This window comes from Haemaphysalis longicornis, unplaced genomic scaffold, assembly GCF_048455015.1.
Source record: "Haemaphysalis longicornis isolate Haplotype H1 unplaced genomic scaffold, Haemaphysalis longicornis Haplotype H1 scaffold_6, whole genome shotgun sequence".
Taxonomy (NCBI): Eukaryota; Metazoa; Arthropoda; class Arachnida; order Ixodida; family Ixodidae; genus Haemaphysalis; species Haemaphysalis longicornis.
In genome coordinates, this window is record NW_027526407.1 from 157557338 (window position 1) to 157580072 (window position 22735).

The following is a 22735-nucleotide window of genomic DNA, read 5'->3' on the forward strand; positions in this document are numbered from 1 at the left end:
AATACGAATTGAGCCTAAATGTGCCTAAGCGACAGACAGTATTTGGTGCCTATAACTGCCTAAATGGCACTTTTCGATGTCTATTATAGGCGCCGAAAAGCTAGCATTTTCGTGCCTAAAGTCCCTGTGTTTAGTTATCAGACTGGTAACTGCACATTAGCATTCAGGCAGTTACAGCCATATTGGACTAGAGCCACCACAGCAATCGCACAGTTAAGCTTCTGGGCCGCGATGTCCAATCGCGAAGCCATGTCCCTGTAAAGCCGTAAGGACCGGGATAAAAAGTGGCTGGTTAGTTGCCACTGCCTCATCTTTTTTCCTTAATGAGGCTATTTGCTGCAAGTTTGCGTTAAAATTGGTAGGAAATGTGGTTAAACAACGTGGTGTGTTGAATGAACCGAACCTACATGGCCCATTTAAATATCATAAATAAGCATTACAAAGTGAAACGGGTGAAACAGAAACCACGTGCTTCCTTCGTTAGCAGGCAATTTTAGTGAAATTGACAGTTGTTAAGCGCAAAGCGGATGTGATGTCCTTAGGCATGATAGATGGAATCATTACAGCTGGAAGTTCGTTGTTACTGTTGCTGCAGTCTTGGTCAAAAGTTCCCGTACTGCAGCAGCGGTGCAGCAGCGCTCGTATCAACGGCACTCGCGGATGCTCTCCAAGGGCGGGGGATTCGTCTTTGGAAGTCCGCAACGCGGCGCTTCTCGCGCGCCCGCGTACGCCGTCCGCTCTCGCTGTATCAGTGGCTACGCTTTCTCGCTTTAAGGCATCTGCACGATACGACCGTACGCCCTTTCCGGACTACAAAAGGGGAACAGCGCAAACTCAGACGAAACACAAGAAGAAGAAGATCACAAGGGGGTGTCTCCCGCTATCGTGAAATGTTCTGCTTTTCTTGTGTTTTTTGACTATTGGCATATATATCTAAAAAGCCAAGGAATAAAAGTCAGTTGTAAGTCTGTGCTCGTGTTTGTCACCTTACTCTTCTTCTTGTGTTTCGTCTGAGTTTGCGCTGTTCCCCTTCTGTAATCATGCACCAACTCGCCCAAGCCCTTGAAACCTTTCCGGACGTCTTCCAAATAGTTCGACGAGACGGTAGACGGTAATGCATCCGGTTTCCGAATTTGCTTCCAGAAAGAACGTTCTTTATTTAGGCGAAGCTTTCTTCGTCTCACTGAGGGCGGGGTCTTAACCAAACGACACAGCGGGAAAGCCAACTTTACGCACTGGGAGGGCGCGTGATGATGGTCATGGCGATGATGAAGCAAGGAAAAAAAAAAACCTGCCGTGGTCGGAATGAAACCTGGGTTGTGAAGCCGATTGCGTCATCATCTCATTCGGGTCGCTAAGCGTTTCCTCTGGGTTCGTTTCGCGGCCGTTGGCTTTGGACTTCGGCTATTTGGATTTGGGACGACGATAACAGGGGAAGGGGGGGGGGACTTTTTCGTGGGGGATTTGTTTGCTGACGTCTAAGTTTCGTCTCGCAGGCAGTTTGCACTTTTATGGTTGACGCTTGGACGTTGTGGCACTTTGCGTTTGATTTTCGCAGGGCGGAAACCTTCGCGTTTCAACCATCAACGCAGTTAGACGGCAGAGCTTGTGATTTTTGTTATTTATTTATTATTATTCATTTCCTAAATGCTGCAGGTCAACTTAATTAGGGCCCAAGCAGGAGCGGCGTGACATCAGGATATGCATAAATATGCATATGAGCAAAACATTTGTTGAGTGGCAATTCGTTGAATGAAAATTTGTTGAAGGATTGCAATTTGTGATGGAATTAGCTGGTTCCAGTCTGCTGCTGTTCGAAAAAAAGTATTTGAAGTCCTGTTAGTTCTTGTTGCTTGATTAGAGGTGACTATTTCTTCACAGCTGGACTGTAGAGGGCTTGAGGTGGGATTGAGTAAGGTTAAATTGGTGTTTGTTTTTAAGTAAAATGGGCGAGTTTAGCCTTAAAAATTGTCTTTGAATTGGCTACGTTGGAATCGCGTGTTTGGTCATTAGATGGTATAGAGTCAGTGGCACGATATTGGGAATATATGAACTGGAAAAGTTTTGGTGTGAACCTGTCAACGGCATCGATGTTAAGTTTTGCGTAAGGGTCGTATGCCGAACACGCGTAGTCTAATTTGCCTTTATTATCAAAATATAGGAAAGAAGCCTAACGTTAACAGAAGCATGTCGCAGTTTAAATGGGCCATGCAGACAAAATGCAAGTTTGGTTTACTCAAAAGATTGCATCGTTAGAATAACACTGACACCACTTTTAACGCAACCTTTACTCAAATAAGCTATATAATTAGGAAAAAGAGAATGGCCTTGTGACCCACTAGCTCATTTCCCACGCTAGAATTTATGACGTATTATGGGAAGCTGTTCGATTGGCTGAGGCCTGCAAAACAAACTCAAGTTATGCACGCTTATAAGCTTGCACAACGAGCTATTTTCGCCTAAAGGTAATGCATATTCAGTAAGAATGGCGGGGTAAACAATGAAAGTCACGAAACTTTACGTAAACATAGAAGCACCAGTGCGTTCTGCTGTTGGTACTGCGCGCACTATGCTTGTTATAGATGCACAGCAGCCCGGCGCTTAGGGGTTGTCTCACACGGCACTGGCAGATTGCCGTAAGCGACATTGCGTTCGTAACCCTGTTTGTCGAGCATACCCCATGTTTCGCGAAACGATTACTTTCTACGTTAAAAAAAACAAGCCAGGTGCAAAAACGGTCAGAACGAAAGCGAGGGTGGACAGCGGTCCTGCGCAGTATGGTGACGCCATTAGGAGGACGGGCGGTAAACAAGGCGTTCTGCAGTCTGCTGCAGATTAAACAGCGTACTAACGTTCGCTTTCATCGCAGACGTCGCGAAACACTCGATTTGGCGGGAGAATCAGAATTTTGACAACTGTATCAATTTCTCAGTGAATAAATCCTCGTATGCTGCTGGACAAGCGGTGGGGGCACTGTAAAACATCTGTCAATGCATAAATGTCGCCTAGTTGGTTCAAACTGTGAAACATGGTTAAGCAGCGCGGTATAGACGGGACAACCAACAAGAGACCACACAGAACTAGCGCTGGACATCAATTGAATTTTTTTACCACACACAAAAGGTATCTTCTGAAAGTTTTTACCATACGCAAAAGATATCTTTCTTATGAGTGTGGTAAAAGAAATTCAGTTGATGCCCAGCGCTAGTCCTCTGCGGCCTCTTGTTTGTTGTCCCATCTATACCGCGCTACTTAACCATGCTTCATAAAACACCAAATCGTTCGAATAAAACAAACTTGTCTCAGTGGCTAAGGCGTTGCGCTGCTGAGCACAAGGTCGCGGGTTCGATTCCCGGCCGCGGCAGCCGCTTTTCTGGTGGAGGCGAAAAGCAAAAACGCCCGTGTGTACGAGATTTCCGCGCACGTTAAAGATCCCCAGGTGGTCAAAATTAATCCGGAGCCCTCCACTACGGCGCGCCTCATCGCCTGCGCTGCGTCGGCGCGTTAAACCCTACGATCGATCAATCAATCAATCAATCAATCAATCAATCAATCAATCAATCAATCAATCAATCAATCAATCAATCAATCAATCAATCAATCAAAACAAACTTGTATTTTGTCTGCATGACCGCTATAAGTCTCAAAGACAGCGTTTACGGAAGGCTGACGAGCAAATATTTTAACGGCTTTATTCAAGCCAAGATTATCAGTTAAAGTTACACCTGAGTATTAGTATTCATTGAATTCGAATAGTAGACGGGTAGGAAGATGCTATGGGAAAGAACGGCTGTTTCTTTGATTAGTGATTTTGATGAAAACAGTTTTATTTATTAACTTCAAAAAGTGGATGGGTGGGAAGATTATATAGGAAAGAAAGGCCATTTCGTTTTTTAGTGATTTGCATGAAAACTTTTACATCGAATAAAACGCATTCCAGATTAATAAATCATCCAATAAAAGGTTATAACTTTCATTAGACAAAGCGCAATAATCAGCAAATGTCCTAATTTTCACGAGGTATGGGATATTGTTAGGAATATAGTTAAGAAGCTTAGATTCCCCGTCTGACCTTATGCAAGCTAACTAAAACCCCTTCAACTACGAAAGGAAGAAACGTTGCCTGGATCTTCTCTGGCAACTTATTAACAATGACAAAAGGGTTGAAAATCTGGCTTGTTGGCTATGGTCCATCTTAAAAAACAACAGCGCACAATTCTACGGTCACGGGCACACAAGAAGACAAGAAGCCCTTATCCTGTCTTCTTGTGTTCCCGTCCCCGTCGAATTATGCGCTGTTGTTTCAAGTTCACATTGTTAACAACCAATCGGCCATTGTCATCACACCCTTCTTCCCTAACACCATATTTAGCTAGAACTGACATGTGCACATCTAAATTCGTTCTTTCTTTCTTCCCACACTAACTGAATGGAACTCCCTTACCGAGCTCTTATATCGTTCGCAGTGGTGCTTGTTCTTTTGTTCCACTGTATTTATGTTCGCATTGTATTCCTTGCTTTGATTACAATGTAAAAAAAACTCCCAAGCATTTCCCCGAGGGTGAACATGGTTAAGTGCGAATGCACGGGGTGATGCTATGAGGGGGAGTAAAGTTAAAATCCGTTGGCATTCGCCCGTGAGCGCGCGCGAGCCGACCCACGGAGGTCTGGCAGTTTATCGCTGCATATATAGGGGGGTACGCCGCGCCGAGCGCGCCCAGCCAGGTGGCTGAGAGAGGAGGCGAGCGCAAGGGGAGAGGGACAGCGGCGCACGGCAGCTGCAGCCGAGCGAGGGGGAGAGGAGAGAGTGTGACGTCACGGTGGAGAGAGAGGCGCGCGGCAGCTGCTGGGGAGAGGAGGCGCGCTGTGACGTCATACCATGACGTCACGGCGCGAGGAGCGGTGCGGGGAGCGGCGCGCACCCGCGCAGCCACGGCGAGGAGGCGGAGCGAGCGCGGTCACGTGGTGAAGTGACGTCACCGCGCCGTTGCTACCGACGCTCCTCTCCGCTCCACGCCGTTGCTAGGGAGAGGAGGACTGCGGACGCCGCCGCCGCCGGCGGTGGAAGGTTTGGGGTCGCTTATAAAGTGCATTCGCACTTAATATCCACCATGTATGGAACTTCAGTGGCTGCAGTATGCAATACCTAAATAGATAAATGAAATGAATAAATTAATAACAATAGGCGACCCAGAACACGTCTATGGGGAACGCTAGGGGGGACATGAAGTTAATTAGAATTGTGCCTTTCAGTGCTGACAAATTGAACACGGCCACATAAATATGCGGAAACCGAGTACAAAAAGGTGAAAAGCCTATGGAATTGGGTTTACATTAGTTTTCTGTGTAGGACGAGATCGAAGGCTTTACACAGACCAATAAAAATAGTATCGATTTAACCAGGCTATCGAGAACCCGCGCGAAGCTATGAAAGACTGTTGTTAACTAAGTGACCGCAGAAAAGGCTCTGCGAAATCTGTGCTGGAAGGCTCGAAACATACCATTGTCATTCAGGAAGGTTGCTATATGTAAGTAGCTCTAACGCGCTTCATCGTCGTGCTACTTGACTAAGTTAGTAATATGGGGCAATAGTTGCTGAGACTATTTGTCACTTTCTTAAAGGCCTGTACTACGTGCCCTGTTTTCATTGAAATGTTAGCACGCTTGGTGAAGAATGGTTAAGAACGGATAACTGATTAGGAAGTGAGAAAGCATTTCAGCCTATAGGGACGCAAGAAAATGTATGTTATCAGGACATGTCGTGGCTCCGATTTTTAAATTTAATGACATTTCAAATGCACCCAGCTGTGATACCATATGAGTCTGAGTTTGGGAACAGAAAATGTTATGTGGAAGTTATGCCTCGTGTGGAACAAAAATCTGGCAAGGTAGCGGTAAATTGTGGCGAATTCTTTTTTGTAAGTGAGAACTGCACTGTCATACACCATACGGCTTAAATATAATTTGTCCGGAACATTAGTAATCAAATTTGGGAGACTGTGCAAAAACAGTTTTGTTTAGCATAAGCCCGCGGCCTGGTTTAAAGCTGACTGAGTGAATTGCTCCCGCTCCAGCCTGTGGTCGCTTCAACCGTTTGATACTAAAGCGGCCCTGCTACACGATGTAATCATACTTGATCATGCCGTTGTGATCTGAGATCAATTTACTCAAATTAACATTCACAAAGTAGAAAAAATACAAAGAGCAGTTCGCTTCATATATAACAGTTATGGACGAACCTCGGTAACTGAACTGCTAGTCAGAGCTAACTCACCTTCACTTTTAGAAAGAAACCGCGTATCCCGATTAAAATGTCTATATAAATTGATTGATGGGCATTACAAGATAGCAATTGGAAAACATTTCATTTTCTTCAGGTTACTCCACTAGACAACGCCATGATCGTACAATAACTCCGTTCCGTACCCGCAATAATTGCTTAAAATATTCTTTTTTCCCTAGAACTGTGCAGAATTGGAATAGTTTAAATAACCATCAAGTCACACAAAACAATCTTTAGCATCCTTTGCCGATCGTCTAGAATAGCAGAGAAAATAATTTTACTTGTGTGCTAGCTTTGTTTTCTTTTGGTAAAATCTGAGTGATGTTTCTTCTGTATGATTTTCTTACGTTTGCTTACGTTTGTAAAACGCAAGTGATGGTTCGTTGTTTGCCTTGTGTTATATGGCTGGCTGCCTACTATGTGAAATGTGAGTGACTGTTCCATCTGTTTGCATGGTGTTATATGCCAATATTTTCGTCTTTTGTACCCACCTGCTATAATCCCTCCAGGGGATTGCATTACCAAAATATAAATAAATAAGCAGTGCAAATAAACCTGCGCAACAACGATATTACACGGCCAGGAGTACCTGAGGCAAATATTACACGTGCACGTGAAGGGGTGAGCTCGCAAATCGCTGTGAAAGACGCGGAAGACCAATTTACATCATTATGCACCGCCGTAATTATGGCATTACAACGGTGGCCGTCCTATTGGCGGTTGCTGGTTAACTTCACGGCTTGTTTATCGCATTTCCTGCCACGATCCGTCGTCGTCTTTGCTGTACACCGACCTCTCCTATGCTTGAACCTGTACGAACAGTTCTGGCGTTTATTTTTGTGTTTTGACTGCGCGCCGAGTTTGAGTGACGAACTGAATACTCTCCTTTCAGCCAGACCACTGGACAGCAAGCGTTTATTGCATCAAAAACGCTGTATTCGACTGACCACGCGCTTGTGCGCTGACTCAATGCCTCCTTTTTGTTTCACCAGACCGGAAATAGACCCCTGCATGTTAGAACCGCATGGAGCGTTTTTTCACGCGATTCGCGCGCCTCGGCGTTGCGCGTGCGTTTTTCCGACGCCCGCGTCGACGATTCCGCGCCCGCGGCAGCATCTGCCTTGGTTAGATTTTGACGCGCGTCGCGCGCGGCAGTGGGAGGAGCCTGGCGACTTGCGCCAATGGGGAGGCGCGCGCCTCATGGCGGCGGTTCCGAAGCGCGTGAGACAGCCGGCTGGCTCCGCCGGGGACGTTTAGGCTTACCACCCCAGCAGATATTGAATTGGCGCTTTCACTAGCGGCGCGGATGATGTTTTATAGTACCGTTTTCACCCACATTATAAGCTCCTTTACCGCACAAGCAACTTCGTTCGTGCCTTGAGCGGCATTTGAGAGAGCGCTTAGAAGCGGTCGTTCGAGCTCCCGACATCACTTCACTGCCGAAGCCGCCGCCATGTTGCCGCCGCCGGCCGCGGCGGCGCAGCGTGCGGGTGGTTACGCGGCAGCGTCAGCGCGCCTGTGGCGTGCGCGGCGCGTTTTCGCGAGCAGAAAACGCTCCATGCGGTTCACGCAGAGAAAAAGAGAAAACTCCCCGGCCTGTCATACATCGATGGCCGCCGAAGAGAACTGCACGAGCCGCTCCCTTTCGGGGGAGAGCGCACAGCCTTCGTCGCGTAATCGGCGGTCGTGTTGAGAGGGTGCGATTATGTGTGATTTTCAATCTCGCGTAGCTTCAGTGATAGTAAACGGAAGTTCATAATTCTTTCCGGGATTCATAATTTTAATAATTTTTGGGGTAAAGGGACAAGAGACTTTACCCTAAAATACATTCCGTGTAGTCGGTGGTAAGCACTGCAGGGCCCGTTTAAGCCGAAACATTTTCGCCTGTCTGCCGGTTTCATGTTCATCCGCCCGGCCAAAGGTTATAAGAATTCTTGAAAGAAAAGTTTATATAGGTGAAACCTCTCAAAAAAAAAACTCAATGTGACGCTCTCCACTTCAAGCGTGTCATTATAGTTGAGTAAAAACAGTAGGCATGTTGATTGATTCAGGCGATGAGGCGAGTCGTAGTGGAGGGCACCGGATTAATTTTGACCACCTGGGGATCTTTAACGTGCGCCGAAATCTCGTACACACAGGCGTTTTAGATGCGAGGCATCTCATGCTCGGGGCTGTGTCCCTCCCTCCTCTGTTGTTGTCCGCCGTCCGCACTCTACTGCGCATGCGCGTCTCTTCAGCCCCGTCAGCGTTTGGCATCACGTCAGCGCAGTACACTTTAAAAAGAAATAGTTAGGCGGCGCCCGGTTTCGATCCCACGACTCTCTGGCCGCAACGGGAGGTACGTGGCGCTCTTCCCACTGCGCTAAAAACCGAGACGGGAGCATGTGCTACGAACGCACCTTATGCCCTTCACTCATTCAAACGACGTCAGGAAGCTACTGATACAACGAAGGCACGTGAAACTAAACGCCAACGGAAACGACGAACTGAAAACTTTAGAGGAGGATGTTGAATTTCCCACGGGAAAGCTGAGGCGGGAAGCGCCACGCGGCTTGCAGCTCAACGAGAGAGAAGGACGAAGAGGGCGGGCAGCGGGGTAGGAGCGTGAGCACGTAATAAAGAAGGACGAGAACCAGGAGGTGTTCGATCAGGTAACGCGGCTGTCGGTCTCTTCGCTGTCGCTACATTTCTTTTTCTCTACATGGGGGTTCACACTACGTTCCCATTCGTGCTCCGATAAATGAAACAAAATGACGGCAACACAATGGAACCTAGGCTACATGGAACCCCCATGATGCTTCACATCCTCCTCATGGTTCCCCACGGGAAGATGGTGTAATTTCTTAATTAAAGGATTCAAATTTTTGCTTTTCGCTCCATCAGAAAAGCGGCCGCCGCGACCGGGAATCGAACCCGCGTTCTCGTGCCCAGCAGCACAACGCCATAGCCACTGAACCACAGTAGGCATGTTGAGGAATACCATCAACTGAAACCTTTCACTGACAGGTTTATTTCATTGGAAAATAGATCCGTGTTTGATTTTTGCGACACAAAATATAAAAAAAAAACGCTTTGAAAACAATATTTTCACCCCGAAATATAAAGTGGGCTCGTGCCAGCATTTCAGGTACATTAGTAACGAAAGGTTCCAGTTAAGCCGCACGAGAAGTGGAGCGCGGAAAAATTGAAGTGTCTGTAGCAAACCTGCACCGTGTTTGTTGCCGGGGGAGTTTCACGGAATGGGCAGGGCGTGAGACGTGGAGCGGCTTGAGAAGAGAGCAATTAACGTGGCAGGAGCGGCCGAAGACTACCGGCTTCCGACGACATTAGCAGATTAGTGAACTGATACGCCGCCGATTTTTCTTTTTACGTGCAGGATTTCCCGTGTAGGCTAGGCATTTAGCTCTTCTTAGCTTTTAGCTTATTTTAGCACGACAGTGTTTTATGCCCGGATACACGAAGATTTTGCTGACGTCATATCCGTCACGGAAGTGACGCCAGCACAACAAAGCAAGCGGCCTGTAAAGAGTGCACCCCTGCACACATAGTCTTTTTGCCGGGAAGCAACCTTTAGTACTAAGGAGTGCATTACAGTCAAACCCGATTATAACGAACCCAGATAGAGTGAATTGTGCTATATATCGAACAACAAAAGATCAGTTACGAAAATGCATGCGAAACGTATTCCTTATAACGAAGTTCACATCTGATAGATCGAACTCGGCAGGCGTAGAATTGCCGTAAAAAGCATGGTCTCGGAGCGACGATTGAGTTGATGATTGGCTGCGATTCATATGTTGAGCCTTCCAAGGAGCAATGTGACTCCCGGCACTTTCCGTAACTGTTTACGACGCTCCTGCCTCATGATTAAACCCTCCCAGTGAGCGAGTCTGGACCAAGATGGAAGCAGTGATGAACTATGAGGAGAGCTCGCCAACGTTCCCAATGTTGTACCGTTCCTTGGAACGGCGTTCCAAGGAATGACGTTCCTGGAACTAGTTCCTTTCTGGAGGAACAGAGGAACGCCAACGTTTCATTAGGGTCGGTGGGACTGTAACGGTAACTCGTTAGGTCTATGAAGGAATGGCAGGAACGGCGTTCCTTCTGCAAACGTTACATTTGTAGGATTTGGCCGTTTGTGATGCCCGGGCTCGAGTACAAAAATCCACAAGTCGCTACTGTGTTTCTCTTCCTACAATTTGGCCAATTTGGCCGCGCCCTTCAGCGGAACGTGCTTCCTCAAAAGTCAAAGGTAGAAGAATAACCACGCAGTAGTCTGCAGCTTGTGCTTGCTTTCATGCCGGTTGAGCTTACGCGACGTTCGACGGGTGATTAGCGCAGCTGCGACAACGCTTTTCACCTTTCATCGTTTGTTTGGAGAGTCCAGGATGTGCGTCAGGCCGATAGAATCGTTGCCTGCCGGGAAAGGTTGTGTAAGTCCGAACGGCGCTGCAGGTGCCTCGTGGAACCACCGTATCTGTATATTGTCAGGGGTAATTACCGCATTAGTGCACGTGAGTCGCGGGTGCGTTGCTTTTGGGGGAGTTTCTCTCGCTGTGAGGTCATTCTAAGGGTCACCGGCTATCAGTAGGGCTGGGCGCGCCGCAGTGTCTCGGGATGCTGTACTGCTCGAAGTTAGAGTACGCACGCACTTTCTCACGGCGCGGTGTGTCGCCGATCTGACGGGAATGGGTCGACAGGATACTTTTGTATTCCATGCGTCATGTTGACAAAGGACAGGAATTTCGTCATTGTTGGGCATAATTTCATCCCGTGTCGTATGGACAATACCTGAAAGAGGCCGCCCGAACGTGGGCGGCCAGCGTTCAGAGTTGCTTTAGTTGGTCGGTTTTAATGATTTTTTAGAGTGCCAATGTTTTTTACTCGCGGGATTAAGCTCCGCGTTATTTCCCGTGCTTTTCCTTTATGCGTATTTCTCACCACAGCAACTGATTTATGCGTCGCGTACACATATTTGGCTATTTTTGCTGGTTTCCTTTATCTACTATCCTGATTGTGTAAGGTATACTTTTTAATTCTTGCGCGGAGATTTCATGCGTGAATACGCTGTTAACTTTTATTTTTTCTTGATATCATCTTCCGACGTAAACTTATATTGCGAACCTCGTAGCCATTACTTCTTCTGTTGTGTTTTGTTACTCGCAAATTTGTGCTGTATGATCCGCAAAGCTTCACTTTTGTAACCGCCCTACTCAATTCCCTGCAAAGGGCCTGTAAGGCACTTTAAATGAAGTGCAATAATGAATAACCATTCATTAGGCGCCTATGTATTGTTCCTTTCGACACAGTTTCTTATGCAACAAGTTTAATTATGTTCCTGCATTTGAGTAGCTTTGTATTTGCACATCTGAAGTGCAGTAATTTTACTGCGCATTTGTAAGACTGAAGTGGAAAGTGCCATATGTGTTGCACCCATAATAGGGACCGGGCAGCTGGACGGGTGGCGCCACCACTCGGCGCTCCCCTCGTCAGTGGAATGAGCCGGTGCATTGGACTACACAGCCTCCCGTTGTTTTTGTCGTGTTTGCTTCGGTGCTTTGAATGTTTTGGTGGTGTTGTGAGCGTATATGTCTGGTGAAACAAAGTCTAGACAGATGTTTTGGGTTCTTAGATGCAGTAATGACTACGTAAACTTGTCGGACTCTTCTAAAGTTGGGTATCGGCTGCAGTGGCATGAGCGCTTTTTGCAGCGATCTGCGCTTGGCTACACCCTTTCTGAGTACGAATAAAAATACTATTAGTAGTATTATTTCCTTCTTAAATGCACTAACGGCTACGGAAATTTATTGGATGCTTGTAAGTTTGGAGACAGGCTACATTGACACGAGCGCTTTTTGCAGCGCTCTGCGCCTGGCTCCACGGTATCTGAGTAGGAATAAAACTATTAGCAATATTAGAATTCATTTCTACCACTTTAAATTATCTTCACTGGTTTCAGTGACTACGGTTTCCACGCCAGCCTTAGAGATGGGATACCTCGATACGTGTGCTTTAAAAATAGAAAGGCACCTGCATACAAGATGGATTACCGTGTAGCCGTAGAAATGTTGCGGTAGTTTACACTTTCTGTAACCGTGAACTTTGTGCCTTCGGCTTTGGTGAGCGACACTGTGACAGCATGGGAGCCTGAAAGCCGAAATGGAAATCCCACATTTGTGGTGGTCATTTTATCAGGAGCCAAAGTTATTCACCAACTCAACAGCCCAAGCTACAAACCATCCACCATTCCTCCTCCTCTTCCCGTTTTACCACCTGCGTAGAATAAAGGCTGGCACCGATAGTTAAAAAATGTGGCAGTGTTAACATGAGCCGGTGTTTTTTTAATTCTTAAGTATTCTTTACAGAGTACCTAAAAAATCGTGTAATGCCTGGTGAATATACCAAAAACGCGCGATTAGTTGCCTCAAATATGGGTGCATCAGCCCGAGTCCTCCAGCACAGACACATTTCCGACACGCTGGACAAAGTTTAGATTTGGAGAGGGGGGCATGGAAGTTCAAAATTAAACAGCAAAATCATCTAGCTCTCCGTCTAATGATTATGATGGCTGAACGCAAGGCTTTCTTCCTGCGAAATCGAATGGGAAATGGTCAAAGACGCTGCGATCAAATGACCAAACTGCGTGCTGGTCAAATTCGACGCTCAACTAGTCAAAGTTTAAATCCAGAAGGCAACCAAGGAAACCCATACGATAGAGCTTTGCGATAAACCCTCATCGTCGTTAGACGAAGGTGTGCATGATTTTTCAAGCGTAGGTGGCAGCTTGTAAACCAACCTCAGCATTCAGTTGTGAAGCTGAGTACAGGTTTCGGGCACCCTCCTGTCTTGCGTCCTTCAGCCACACGGGAATTGGTTTTTGAAGAACCATTTGCCAACTAGCGAGCAACCATTGCAATTCTTGTAAAGTAATGCTTCTCCACGACAAGCAATAACGTTCTACTATCATGCGGTATTTATGCTATCAACGATTCCGATTCCCGATGACTGTAGTAAGAGCATTTCTGTGAAATTAAACACGTTTCAGCCGTAGGTAATGAAGTTACGGAAGCGTCGTCCATCACAATTTCTGTTTTGAGGTAAATCTTAGAAGACACCCCCCAACTTTGTCTTTCGCTTGTTCACGACGTCGACGCCGTTTCGTCATCAACTGCCCAAGGCCAGCGCCGCAGCATTCCTAAATCAGTTGTACACACCGGCTTTGTGGGAGCATTTAGCTGCAGTATACTCCTCGATACGTGAAACTACATGCAGGCATCAAAAAATTGCATGAAGCAACGAACTTTCACTTCCAGCTTGACTTCCAGCTTGGCGCATTGAGCGTCGTCTGCTATTTGTAAATACTGAGTATGGGCGTAAATCACACGCATGGCATGCCTCGTAAACGTCACATCCACGCTCAAGATTTACCGATCTGAAAAATGCACGTGGGGTTACGTACGCTTTGCAAGCCGCACCGCAGAAAAACGACAGAAAGCCATGCACAGTTACGCTGAGCTGACCGCCTCCGGCATTCCACTGACGAGCGGTTCGCCACAGGCGGCGCTGTTCGCTGAAGCGACGGTGGTGCCATACAACGGCCGCCCGGTCCCTATAGACGAGCCGCAAAATCGCAGTTCCATCGAGCCACAAAATCGCAAAATCCCCCGGTGCTCCCTGAAAACATTCGTCTAGGAGCGTTTCGTTGGATGCTTTTTATTTCCAGATAATCTGCTGCCAGCGGTGTTACTATTCGTACAGTATACGTAGTTCGGTGTGAGTTAATTTTTTCACTTTATTTCGCCTCAGGATTACCCGACACATTATTTTAATTTAAAAATGAAATGTTACGTTAATGTAACGACACGTTCCAATGTTCGAAGTGGAACTGGAACGCGTTCCTGTCGCAATAAAGGAACTTGTAAAGGGAACTCGTTTCGAAATTGGGAAGGAACGAGGAACGAGCTTTCGTTCCTGTTTTAGAGAAATGGGTACAACACTGGCTGAAAGGAGTGCCCCGCTAGGATTGCCTGAGTATCGACGACGACGTTGCCTTCACTGTGAGCCCCTCAAACGCCGACGCCGTCGCCGATGTCATGACTGCTGGCGCTTCTGGAAGCACCGAAGAGGTGGAGGATGTCGCGAGTGAAAGCCGTCCAATGCTTAATGAAGCGCTTTCGGCAGTCAGTTTGCTCCACCAATATTGCTTTGATATTGAAGGACACGGACTGCAACTGATGCAAATGATGTCTTAAGTAGAGAATGGTGTGCTAGTTGACGACGCCAAAACGAAATTGAAAACAAGAATCACCGCTTTTGGGGAAAGTAGGTAGTTACTGCGGCAAGGGGCTTTATAGCTTGCAATAAATAGATAGTTTTGTGTATGGTAATTGCATACTTTATTATGTTCGTTTCTGCATGCGGGGATAGCAGGATGAGGGGGGTGCACTTGGGGGGGGGGGGTCTCACGTATTGCGAACTCGTAACAAAAACCCGTTATAGACGGGTTCGGCTATTTCGAACTGTTGGATATATCGAACTAATCGTGGCGCATATTGCAGTTTGCTATAACCGGGTTTGACTGTATGCTTAGGTTTGTTCGTTTTCGGGTTTTATATTTTAACACAACAGTGTTTTACGTCGCGATACCCCAAGATTTCACTGACGTCGCATCCGTCGCGGAAATGACGCCTGCACACCTTTGCCGTGGCGACCCGCCAGCAGGACGTCGCTCGCCAAGCACACCTACAGGACAGCCACCGACCCGCAAATCATGCTCAGCTGCAGAATTCGCTGCACATTTCACATTCGTCTTTTACCGATTCCTATGACAGAGGAATCAACCACAGTTTTGTTTAGTTAGGAACAAGATGATCTAGACAGTACGTGCACATTTTTTCTAATTTAGAACATAGTTCTCATACGGCCACTCGACCCCTCTCCGCCCCCTCACACACGCACACCTATTTAGCTGTTTGGTTAAGTAAGATACAGATAATAGAGAGTTTTGGCTGACCGTTTACGACGACCCGCTCAGTGCAACCTTAGCCAGCGCCATTCTTGGCCAAGCGCGCCACGCATGCGCAATGGCCCTCCCGCTAGCTCTCGGAGCGGAGCGGACTGTGAAAAACGGTCAGCCAAAGCTCGGTAATGAGGAACCCCGGCTGTTCGAAAACTTTCAGCACATTGAGCGTCAGGTTACCGAGTCGATCGTGTTTCAGGTTCCTGGTAAGGAAAAGAAACCTTTCGGGGCTAACGCAAGCCGTGGGAAGCCCAAGCTAGACAAAGAAAAAGAGCGTGTTGGCTATTTCAGTGGCACCACTGATTCGACGTACACAGCCGCTATGAGCAAGACTAAAAATTCTGTCAACTCGTTGATTATAAATCACCTTTTGCTGTAGGAAATTTCTTCCATATTGAGGCTGCAGTGAGGCTTTTTTTCTGACCGCCAGATTTGCCTCTCCACTAAGAGCCGTTCGTGCTTTACATCAATCTCTCGTATTGAAGCTACGAGCAACTTTTGAAGCGTCTTTTGACACGGCAGTTTCAGCAGTTTTCTTCCAGGAACACACGGTGCTTACGAGGCTAAATAAATTCGTTTAATCAAGAAATGTATTTCCTCGCACGGTTGTCGGCTCCACATGTCTACCCGGGTACTAACTGTGCCACCATATTATACGCACCGGGTATGCCACAAAGCACGCCACAAAGGCTCCCGAAAATATGTCCCACACCTCCCTCCTCTTGGTCGTCAAGTGATTGTCATCTTGGTGACCGAACCTACACATACATCCGCAACTTTCTTGTAGGCCGCACCCAAAATTTGCATATCAACCCTCACTTGGCCCCCAAGTTATCCATGGCACCGATTGCGCAAAAAGCAACAAGGGCGAAGAAGGAAACGACAAGGACGAGCGCACTCTAACAACTGAAATTTTATTGATTGAAACGAAAGACCTATATACCTACAAACCTGCGCATCATCATCGCAAAAAAGTTTTTACAGCGCACACAGCACACACAGCAAACACGTACCGGTGTCAGACATTACATACAAGATAGCAGTTAAAACTTGTTGGTAGGTTTGTAGGTTCGTTTTCGGTGGCGAAGGAACCCTTTGCTTGAAGAATTCGGCGGTGTTGGCGGTGAAGCAGTAGAGATGAGAACACGATGACGGGACGAAGGGATGATGAGAAACAGAAACTGTATTTACGGTTGTTTGCAAGAGTTGGTTACAGAAAGCAGGGCTATCTTAGCGATCGACCCTCCGAGTTACGCCCTAAGTATCATAACTTAGCGATCGACTCCGCGATCGACCCTAGACGGCAAGGTTTCCGTGCACTGAGCATGGAGGCTCGCTGGTCTCCAGCCCGAGCTAAGTCTCAGCTAAGTCTCCCGCTTCCTATCTTGTGCGGGAATATCATTCCTCGCTCCCATTGTATCCCGCGCAGCCGATTTGATTGGTCAGGCCGACCTCACAAATCCAGCAAAGGTGGAGCCAAACGTGCCCCAGTAAATTCCCGCCCCTCGTCTCCTTTCCCAGACGTGGCGGACGCACGAAAACGCGGTAACATCGGACGAGCAAGTTTCTGACGGAAGGCGCCGCGGTTCTCACAAAAGTCGCCTCCAAGGCTTGCCCATAGCCCCGAGGCACGCCACTCATAAGCGGCGTCCTATTGCCCTAATTGCGCGCGCCCTTCCGAAGCGTCTTATTGGGAGCCGGGCTTTCCAACATTAGGCCGGCGTCCACAAAGAGAAGCGGGGGTGGCGCTTACAAGAGTAAGCGCTTACAAGAGTAAGCGCCTGGCCTAGTCACTGCAAGAGTAACACGTTTGGCCCCCGAGGCACGCTACGGCGCGTTGTTGCCGAGGCGTCCAAAACGGGAGCCGCGCTCCCCAGAAGAAAAACCAATTACGGCGGCGGCCATTGAGAGAAGCGGGAACAGCAATGGGTGCAGCATCTCAGCCCGCGCATCTTATCTCCCGATCTCCTGTGCGCAGGCATGACAGAAGGCGTCAGAAGCACTACAATAGCATCGACATTTCCTTGTCCAATAAGGCTACAGAAGGGTTACTTACACACTTGTTTTTGTATTTAGATATATAAAACGCTTCCACAATCTCTCTGGAAGTTTGATTGTGATGTGTAAACAAAATAACTGTTTTTTTTTTCAAAAAGGGGTGTGCATCCACAGTCTTTACAGTGCATGGCCACGTGCGTGAAAGGCCTTCCTTCAAGCTCGACACATGTTCCATTAATCTTACATTAAGGCACCTTCCCGTTTGACCTATATACACGTGCTCACATCTCAATGGTATCTGGTATACAACATTCTTGGTACATTCAACAAAAGGACGTTTGTGGTCAGTTACAACCCCACAAATATTTTTGAAGCGAAACGCATTTATTGTAATCAAAGAAAACGTACCGAGATGCCCCAAGCGTTTATCGCAATATGCGGCCTCATCTTGCCGGTACTAAACTTACAGTAAAGCCCGCCGATATCGAACACGGATATATCGAATTATTGCCTATATCGAACCCTTGTATAATTATGGTAAAAATTATATGCATTTTAAGCTTTTTATATCGAACACGATTTTGCTCACAATGGATATATCGAACTCTCCAACGCAGGAGTTTTCGCTCTGCTTAGGCATGCGGCAGGCTTTCCCGCAATACGTTAAGGCGCAGTGGTGGCGCGGGTGTCGCTTGCGACTCCCGCGCGAGCTCTGGCGCGTCCAAACGGTCCGTGGCAGAGAGGGCCAGCTCCACGCCTGCATGCCGTTCGAGCCGAAAGCGCCACATTGGGCGCTGCGGGCTGCGGTGTCACCGAAATTCAAGTCCGCGCCACTCGCTGCCCGCACTTGCTCGGTTCGCTGGGTTCGCCGTTATTCACTTGTATCCATGCTTGTCTCCGCTCTGTAGAAGACACAGAGGACTCCGTACCGCTTCCGAGCACGAGCGAAGCCGTCGCTGCCGTGGCCCTGCTACGGTGATAGTGCAGTGCCATTGAGGGCAGCGGTCTTGTGCTTGTCGACGGTTTAGATACCGTGGAGCAAGCAGTCACCAGCAATGCGTTGTGCTACAAGAAACAGGCTACACTTACGCAGTCCTTCCGGCCCAATAAATTAATGTTTTCTTTCCGATAAAGTGTCGTATCAATGGGTGGTAAGAGCTGAGCGTTAGCTCGTGACTCCGCCGGCAAGATTGCTCTCTCAAGGTTTGTTTTTGGCTTCACTTTCTATATCGAATTTTTGCTATATCGAACTATTTTACAATCCTCGCGCTGTTCGATATAAGCGGCCTTTACTGTACTTGAAACAACAACAAAAAAATACGGTGCCTTGTTCGAAAAAAAAACAAAACAAGAAAACGTTAATCTGTTTCTGGCAAAATTATGAACGGAAATTTGGTATTTCTTAAATAAGTTCAACACCTCTAAGAGCTTTAGTTGAAGCATTTGTACCCGCAATTTTTTCTACACGATGAGACATCCCGGTTTTGGACACTTCGTGTTTGGTATGTGACCGCCTTTTTACGCAATGAAACCAACTTAGTAACAAGGTGGGGAGTTTTGTTTGTGTCCATTGTGAAGCTGCGACAGAAGCGGCACATGTTTACATTTTGTATTTACATAATGTGGTATTTTGGAAAGAACGGGAGAGGGGGCTGGTCGAACGGAACGTTATCGATATTTCTATGAATTCGTTTTTGCAGAATGTGTATTTATCTTTGTCAAAGTGGTGCTCTCCCATACTAAAGGAGAGTTACTTAGATTAGAGTTATGTATGGAATTGTGTGTAAGACGTTTTACATTATGGGGCGAATACTCTTAACATAGGTTAATCCTACAATGCTTGGAGTTTTGATGTAATATACCTTGCATGACCATTCCAGGTCATACGTTAAAAAAATAGAATATGAGAATTTGAAAAATGCTCGCACGTTGTATTTTAGAATTAGCAAATATTTTTAGCAGTGGATGCATTGTTTCTTAGACGGAATTTTTCGCGAGTTGTGTTAAGTTGATTGTCCTTAGTCCAGTTCGTATCAGGCAAAAATTGGATGTACATGATAGCTGCAAGGTCGTGAAGAAAGTTGTGCTTTGAAAACTCGAATCAACCCTGCTCACTGCTTCTCGTGCGTCTTCGATGGTCAGGCATTGGCGAACGTTTCCTTGTGTGTGCCAGAACCTGTCCATCTTCCGGGACCGTGGGGACGACGAAGAGGAGTGCCCGGGCAGCTGCGTGCGTCTCTCGCTTCCCGACGTGCACATGGAGGAGCCAGCGGAGAGCTCGGCCAGCGGCGGCTCCGCCACCCGTGTCCGGAGGTCCCCGCTCGTGGCCCGTGCCAAGTCAGTGGACGCCCGAGCCATGCCCCTGCTCGTACACCGCCTGTCCATATCGTCCGATCGGCGGACGCCGTCACCGGAGACTCTGCCGGAGCCGCCTTCGCCCCGGCCGAGGTCCCTGTCTCCGCTGCTGTCCCCTGCCCCGCACGCACAGGACCCCGCGAGCCCCATTGGTGAGCAACCTGCTATCGCTGCCCGTATTGCAGCAGCTGCACTACCACAGACACTGCAGGTGTGCATTCCGGCTCACTGAACTTTCTTACACCCCTTCTGGCCAAAAAGGCTGTAAAAAGCATGCCTCATAGCGCACACCTTCAAAAGATGTTTTGGCTAAAAAAGGGTGTGGGGATGCAAAAACAGTGTTGGTCTGACCACCCTGAAAAAGGGTGTGTGGTTGCTGAACACCATAAAATATGGGTGTGGGCGCGCGCATCTACGCCTGACAATGTGTACCGGTCGAGCACGCAACATGACATACAGACACATTAGACATGCTCAAGTAACACTTGGGCCACAAATGAATTGAGCAAGGAACCCAACAGTATGCAGGGGGACAACGAATACATATTTAAAAATACATCTGCTCTTCTTGCTTTTATAGCCAGCAGAGGAAAGTCCTTCGATAGAGACGGTGGGCTTATCTCAGAAATCAGATATTTTAACGCCAATTTTAGAATTGTGCATTTTAATATGAGTATATACAAATCAGCATGCGGATTTGCAAAAAAGTTTAATCGTGAGGTAGTTATATTTGTTCAAAAGTCAAAGAATTTTGTAAATACCAAACACCTATTCCACATCATTTCAACAACACCCACCAATAAGGGTGTTCATTATTTCAACACCCTTTTCCCAAAAATGGCGTAAAGCTACAAATTAGGGTGTTGAAAACTAAGAAAAAGGGTGAAAGAAAAGACCGCCAATTGAGAAAAAGTGTCTGAGAGACCTCCAACTTTGGAGGTATTTTATTTCCGTTTACACGGGTGGACTGAACATTTTGTACAAGCGGGGGGGGGGGGGGTGTTTTCTAACTCACGATGTTCTAAAGAATATGAATTGGTATAATTTATTACCAGTGAAGCTGTTTAGGCTAGCGCTAGGTTCGGTGGCGTTAGCAAAAATACCAAGAAATAGAACTGCGCCGCCTGTAAAGGGAGCTCCACCACAGATAGGGTATAACAGTGAAGCCGGTTTCCGAGCCTGTTCGAGTGTGAGCCCAAGGGTCGCATACCTATGCCCACCTCCTACGTATAGGTGTTTCTGAGATCTAAACCGCAAAAAAATAGCGCAGCTTGACTCAATAAAAAGAAAAAAAATATGACAAAAAATACAAACGAAGAAAGGAAAGAAATGTAGAAGAACGAAGAAAGAAAAAAAATGGCAGCATCTCCACTCCGTAGATGATGGCGAGGGTACGGAGTACGGGGACTCGAAATGACATCCAAGTTTCGCCTTAAGTGACATCCGATTTGCGCCCCGAGCGTCATTCGATTTGAGCCATAAGTTGCACCTTGATTATTCCCTATGAAACTGCAACTCACGGCTCAAATCGAATTTCGCTTGATTTTCGCTTGATGGTGGTGGGCGCACGGGTGGACGCGGATGGATATTGGGAGGTCCTAAGGTACTCCGCACCGTTACAGGCGAGGGAGTAAGCCGTTTGACTCTCCGGTTCTAACTCACGGTCGTAGCCCAATGGGTAAGGCGACTGACACTAAATCTGTCTGGTCTACCAGACACAGGCTCGAATCCTGCCGGCATCTGTGATTTTTGGCGATTGTAAATGCTATGCGCACGGACGTGGACGGAGATTATGCGGCCCTAAGGTACTCCGCACCTAAAATGGGACACAATACACTATATTGTATACGTGAAGTCAGTTTTAGGAAAAAAAAAACAATTTGGGATGTTCAGTAAAAACGAACAGACGAAATCGCGCATGTAGGCGGAATCTCTAAACAATTTTTACCACGAGAGGCAAACACTAACGGAGTTCAAGGGGCGAGTAGTGCACAGCTTGAAAAAAGCAAGAAGAGAAAAAGAGAAAACGCAAATTGAATACAGCTGACGCTCAAGTTAAAAAAAAATATCCCACTAGCCGTGCACAACCACAAACATACATTTGTAATTAAACTGAAAACAAACAAGCTCCCAACAACAACTAGAAAACAAACCACTGAGTTATAGATTATTACAACTAGTATGTGAGAATCAAAAACTGCAATAGAAACTCTTGAAGATGCTTTTTAAATGCTGACGGGGATGAGAGGGACTTAATCGCATCTGGTAGGCTATTCCAGTTTGAAATAACGGAAAAATGCGAAGTCATTCTTCCGTAATTTGTGGGAACTGAAGGAAGCAAATTGTAATTTGCAGCGAATCTGGTTGGTATAGGTGAGACATCTTCAAAGAATAAAGTGTAAAAGAACTTGATTAGTCAGCGGTTTGAGCAACAATATAATAATATATTGGAATATTTTGCGAACTGTCAAAACGTTATGCTGACCAAGAAGTGCGCTAGCGTTGGAATAAAAGGAGCTTTCTTTTATTATGCGGGCGGCTTGGTTTTGGACATGTTGGACGTATAAAAAGTGAGAAATATACGTATTACCCCAAGAAACAATTCCTGTCAAATGGCTGTGAGTAAAGGCAAAATATTAAGACAGAAGCACGTGACGTCGAAAAAGGAAAAAAAACAAAAACATGACGAGCATGTGGTTCAAAATGTGTTTTAAATATTGATTGATTAAATTCCCTCCCTATGTAATGCCCCTGGGGGTTTTAGGGTAACTAACTAACTAAATATTTAACTAACTAACTAACTAACTAACTAACTAACTAACTAACTAACTAACTAACTAACTAAATAAATAAATACATAAATAAATAAGGGCTCTAATTACCATTTTTGCCTCATGTAATTGCGGTGATTGCGAACTTTGAGATGAGAATCAAGATGAACGGCAATAAAATTGACACGGCACAGACATCAATAGTGTCAGTACCCAGATTCATCACCCGTAAGCAGTGGACCCGCTTCTGTTCCGATCTAAATAACATACGTTTAGTTTTTGAGGGCTTATAATAAGGTAATCCTTGTG

The 22735-nt window shown here is 46.7% G+C and overlaps 1 protein-coding gene across 1 annotated transcript in view; it reads left to right on the top strand.

The window, feature by feature from the left end:
• The window catches only part of LOC144141227 (synaptotagmin-5-like), a 106775-nt gene that overhangs the window by 9433 nt on the left and 74607 nt on the right, over window positions 1-22735 (top strand). The window contains exon 2 of the mRNA XM_077672783.1: window positions 19474-19807. Coding sequence (XP_077528909.1) covers window positions 19474-19807 — 334 coding nt within the window. The remainder of the gene's footprint in view (window positions 1-19473; window positions 19808-22735) is intronic.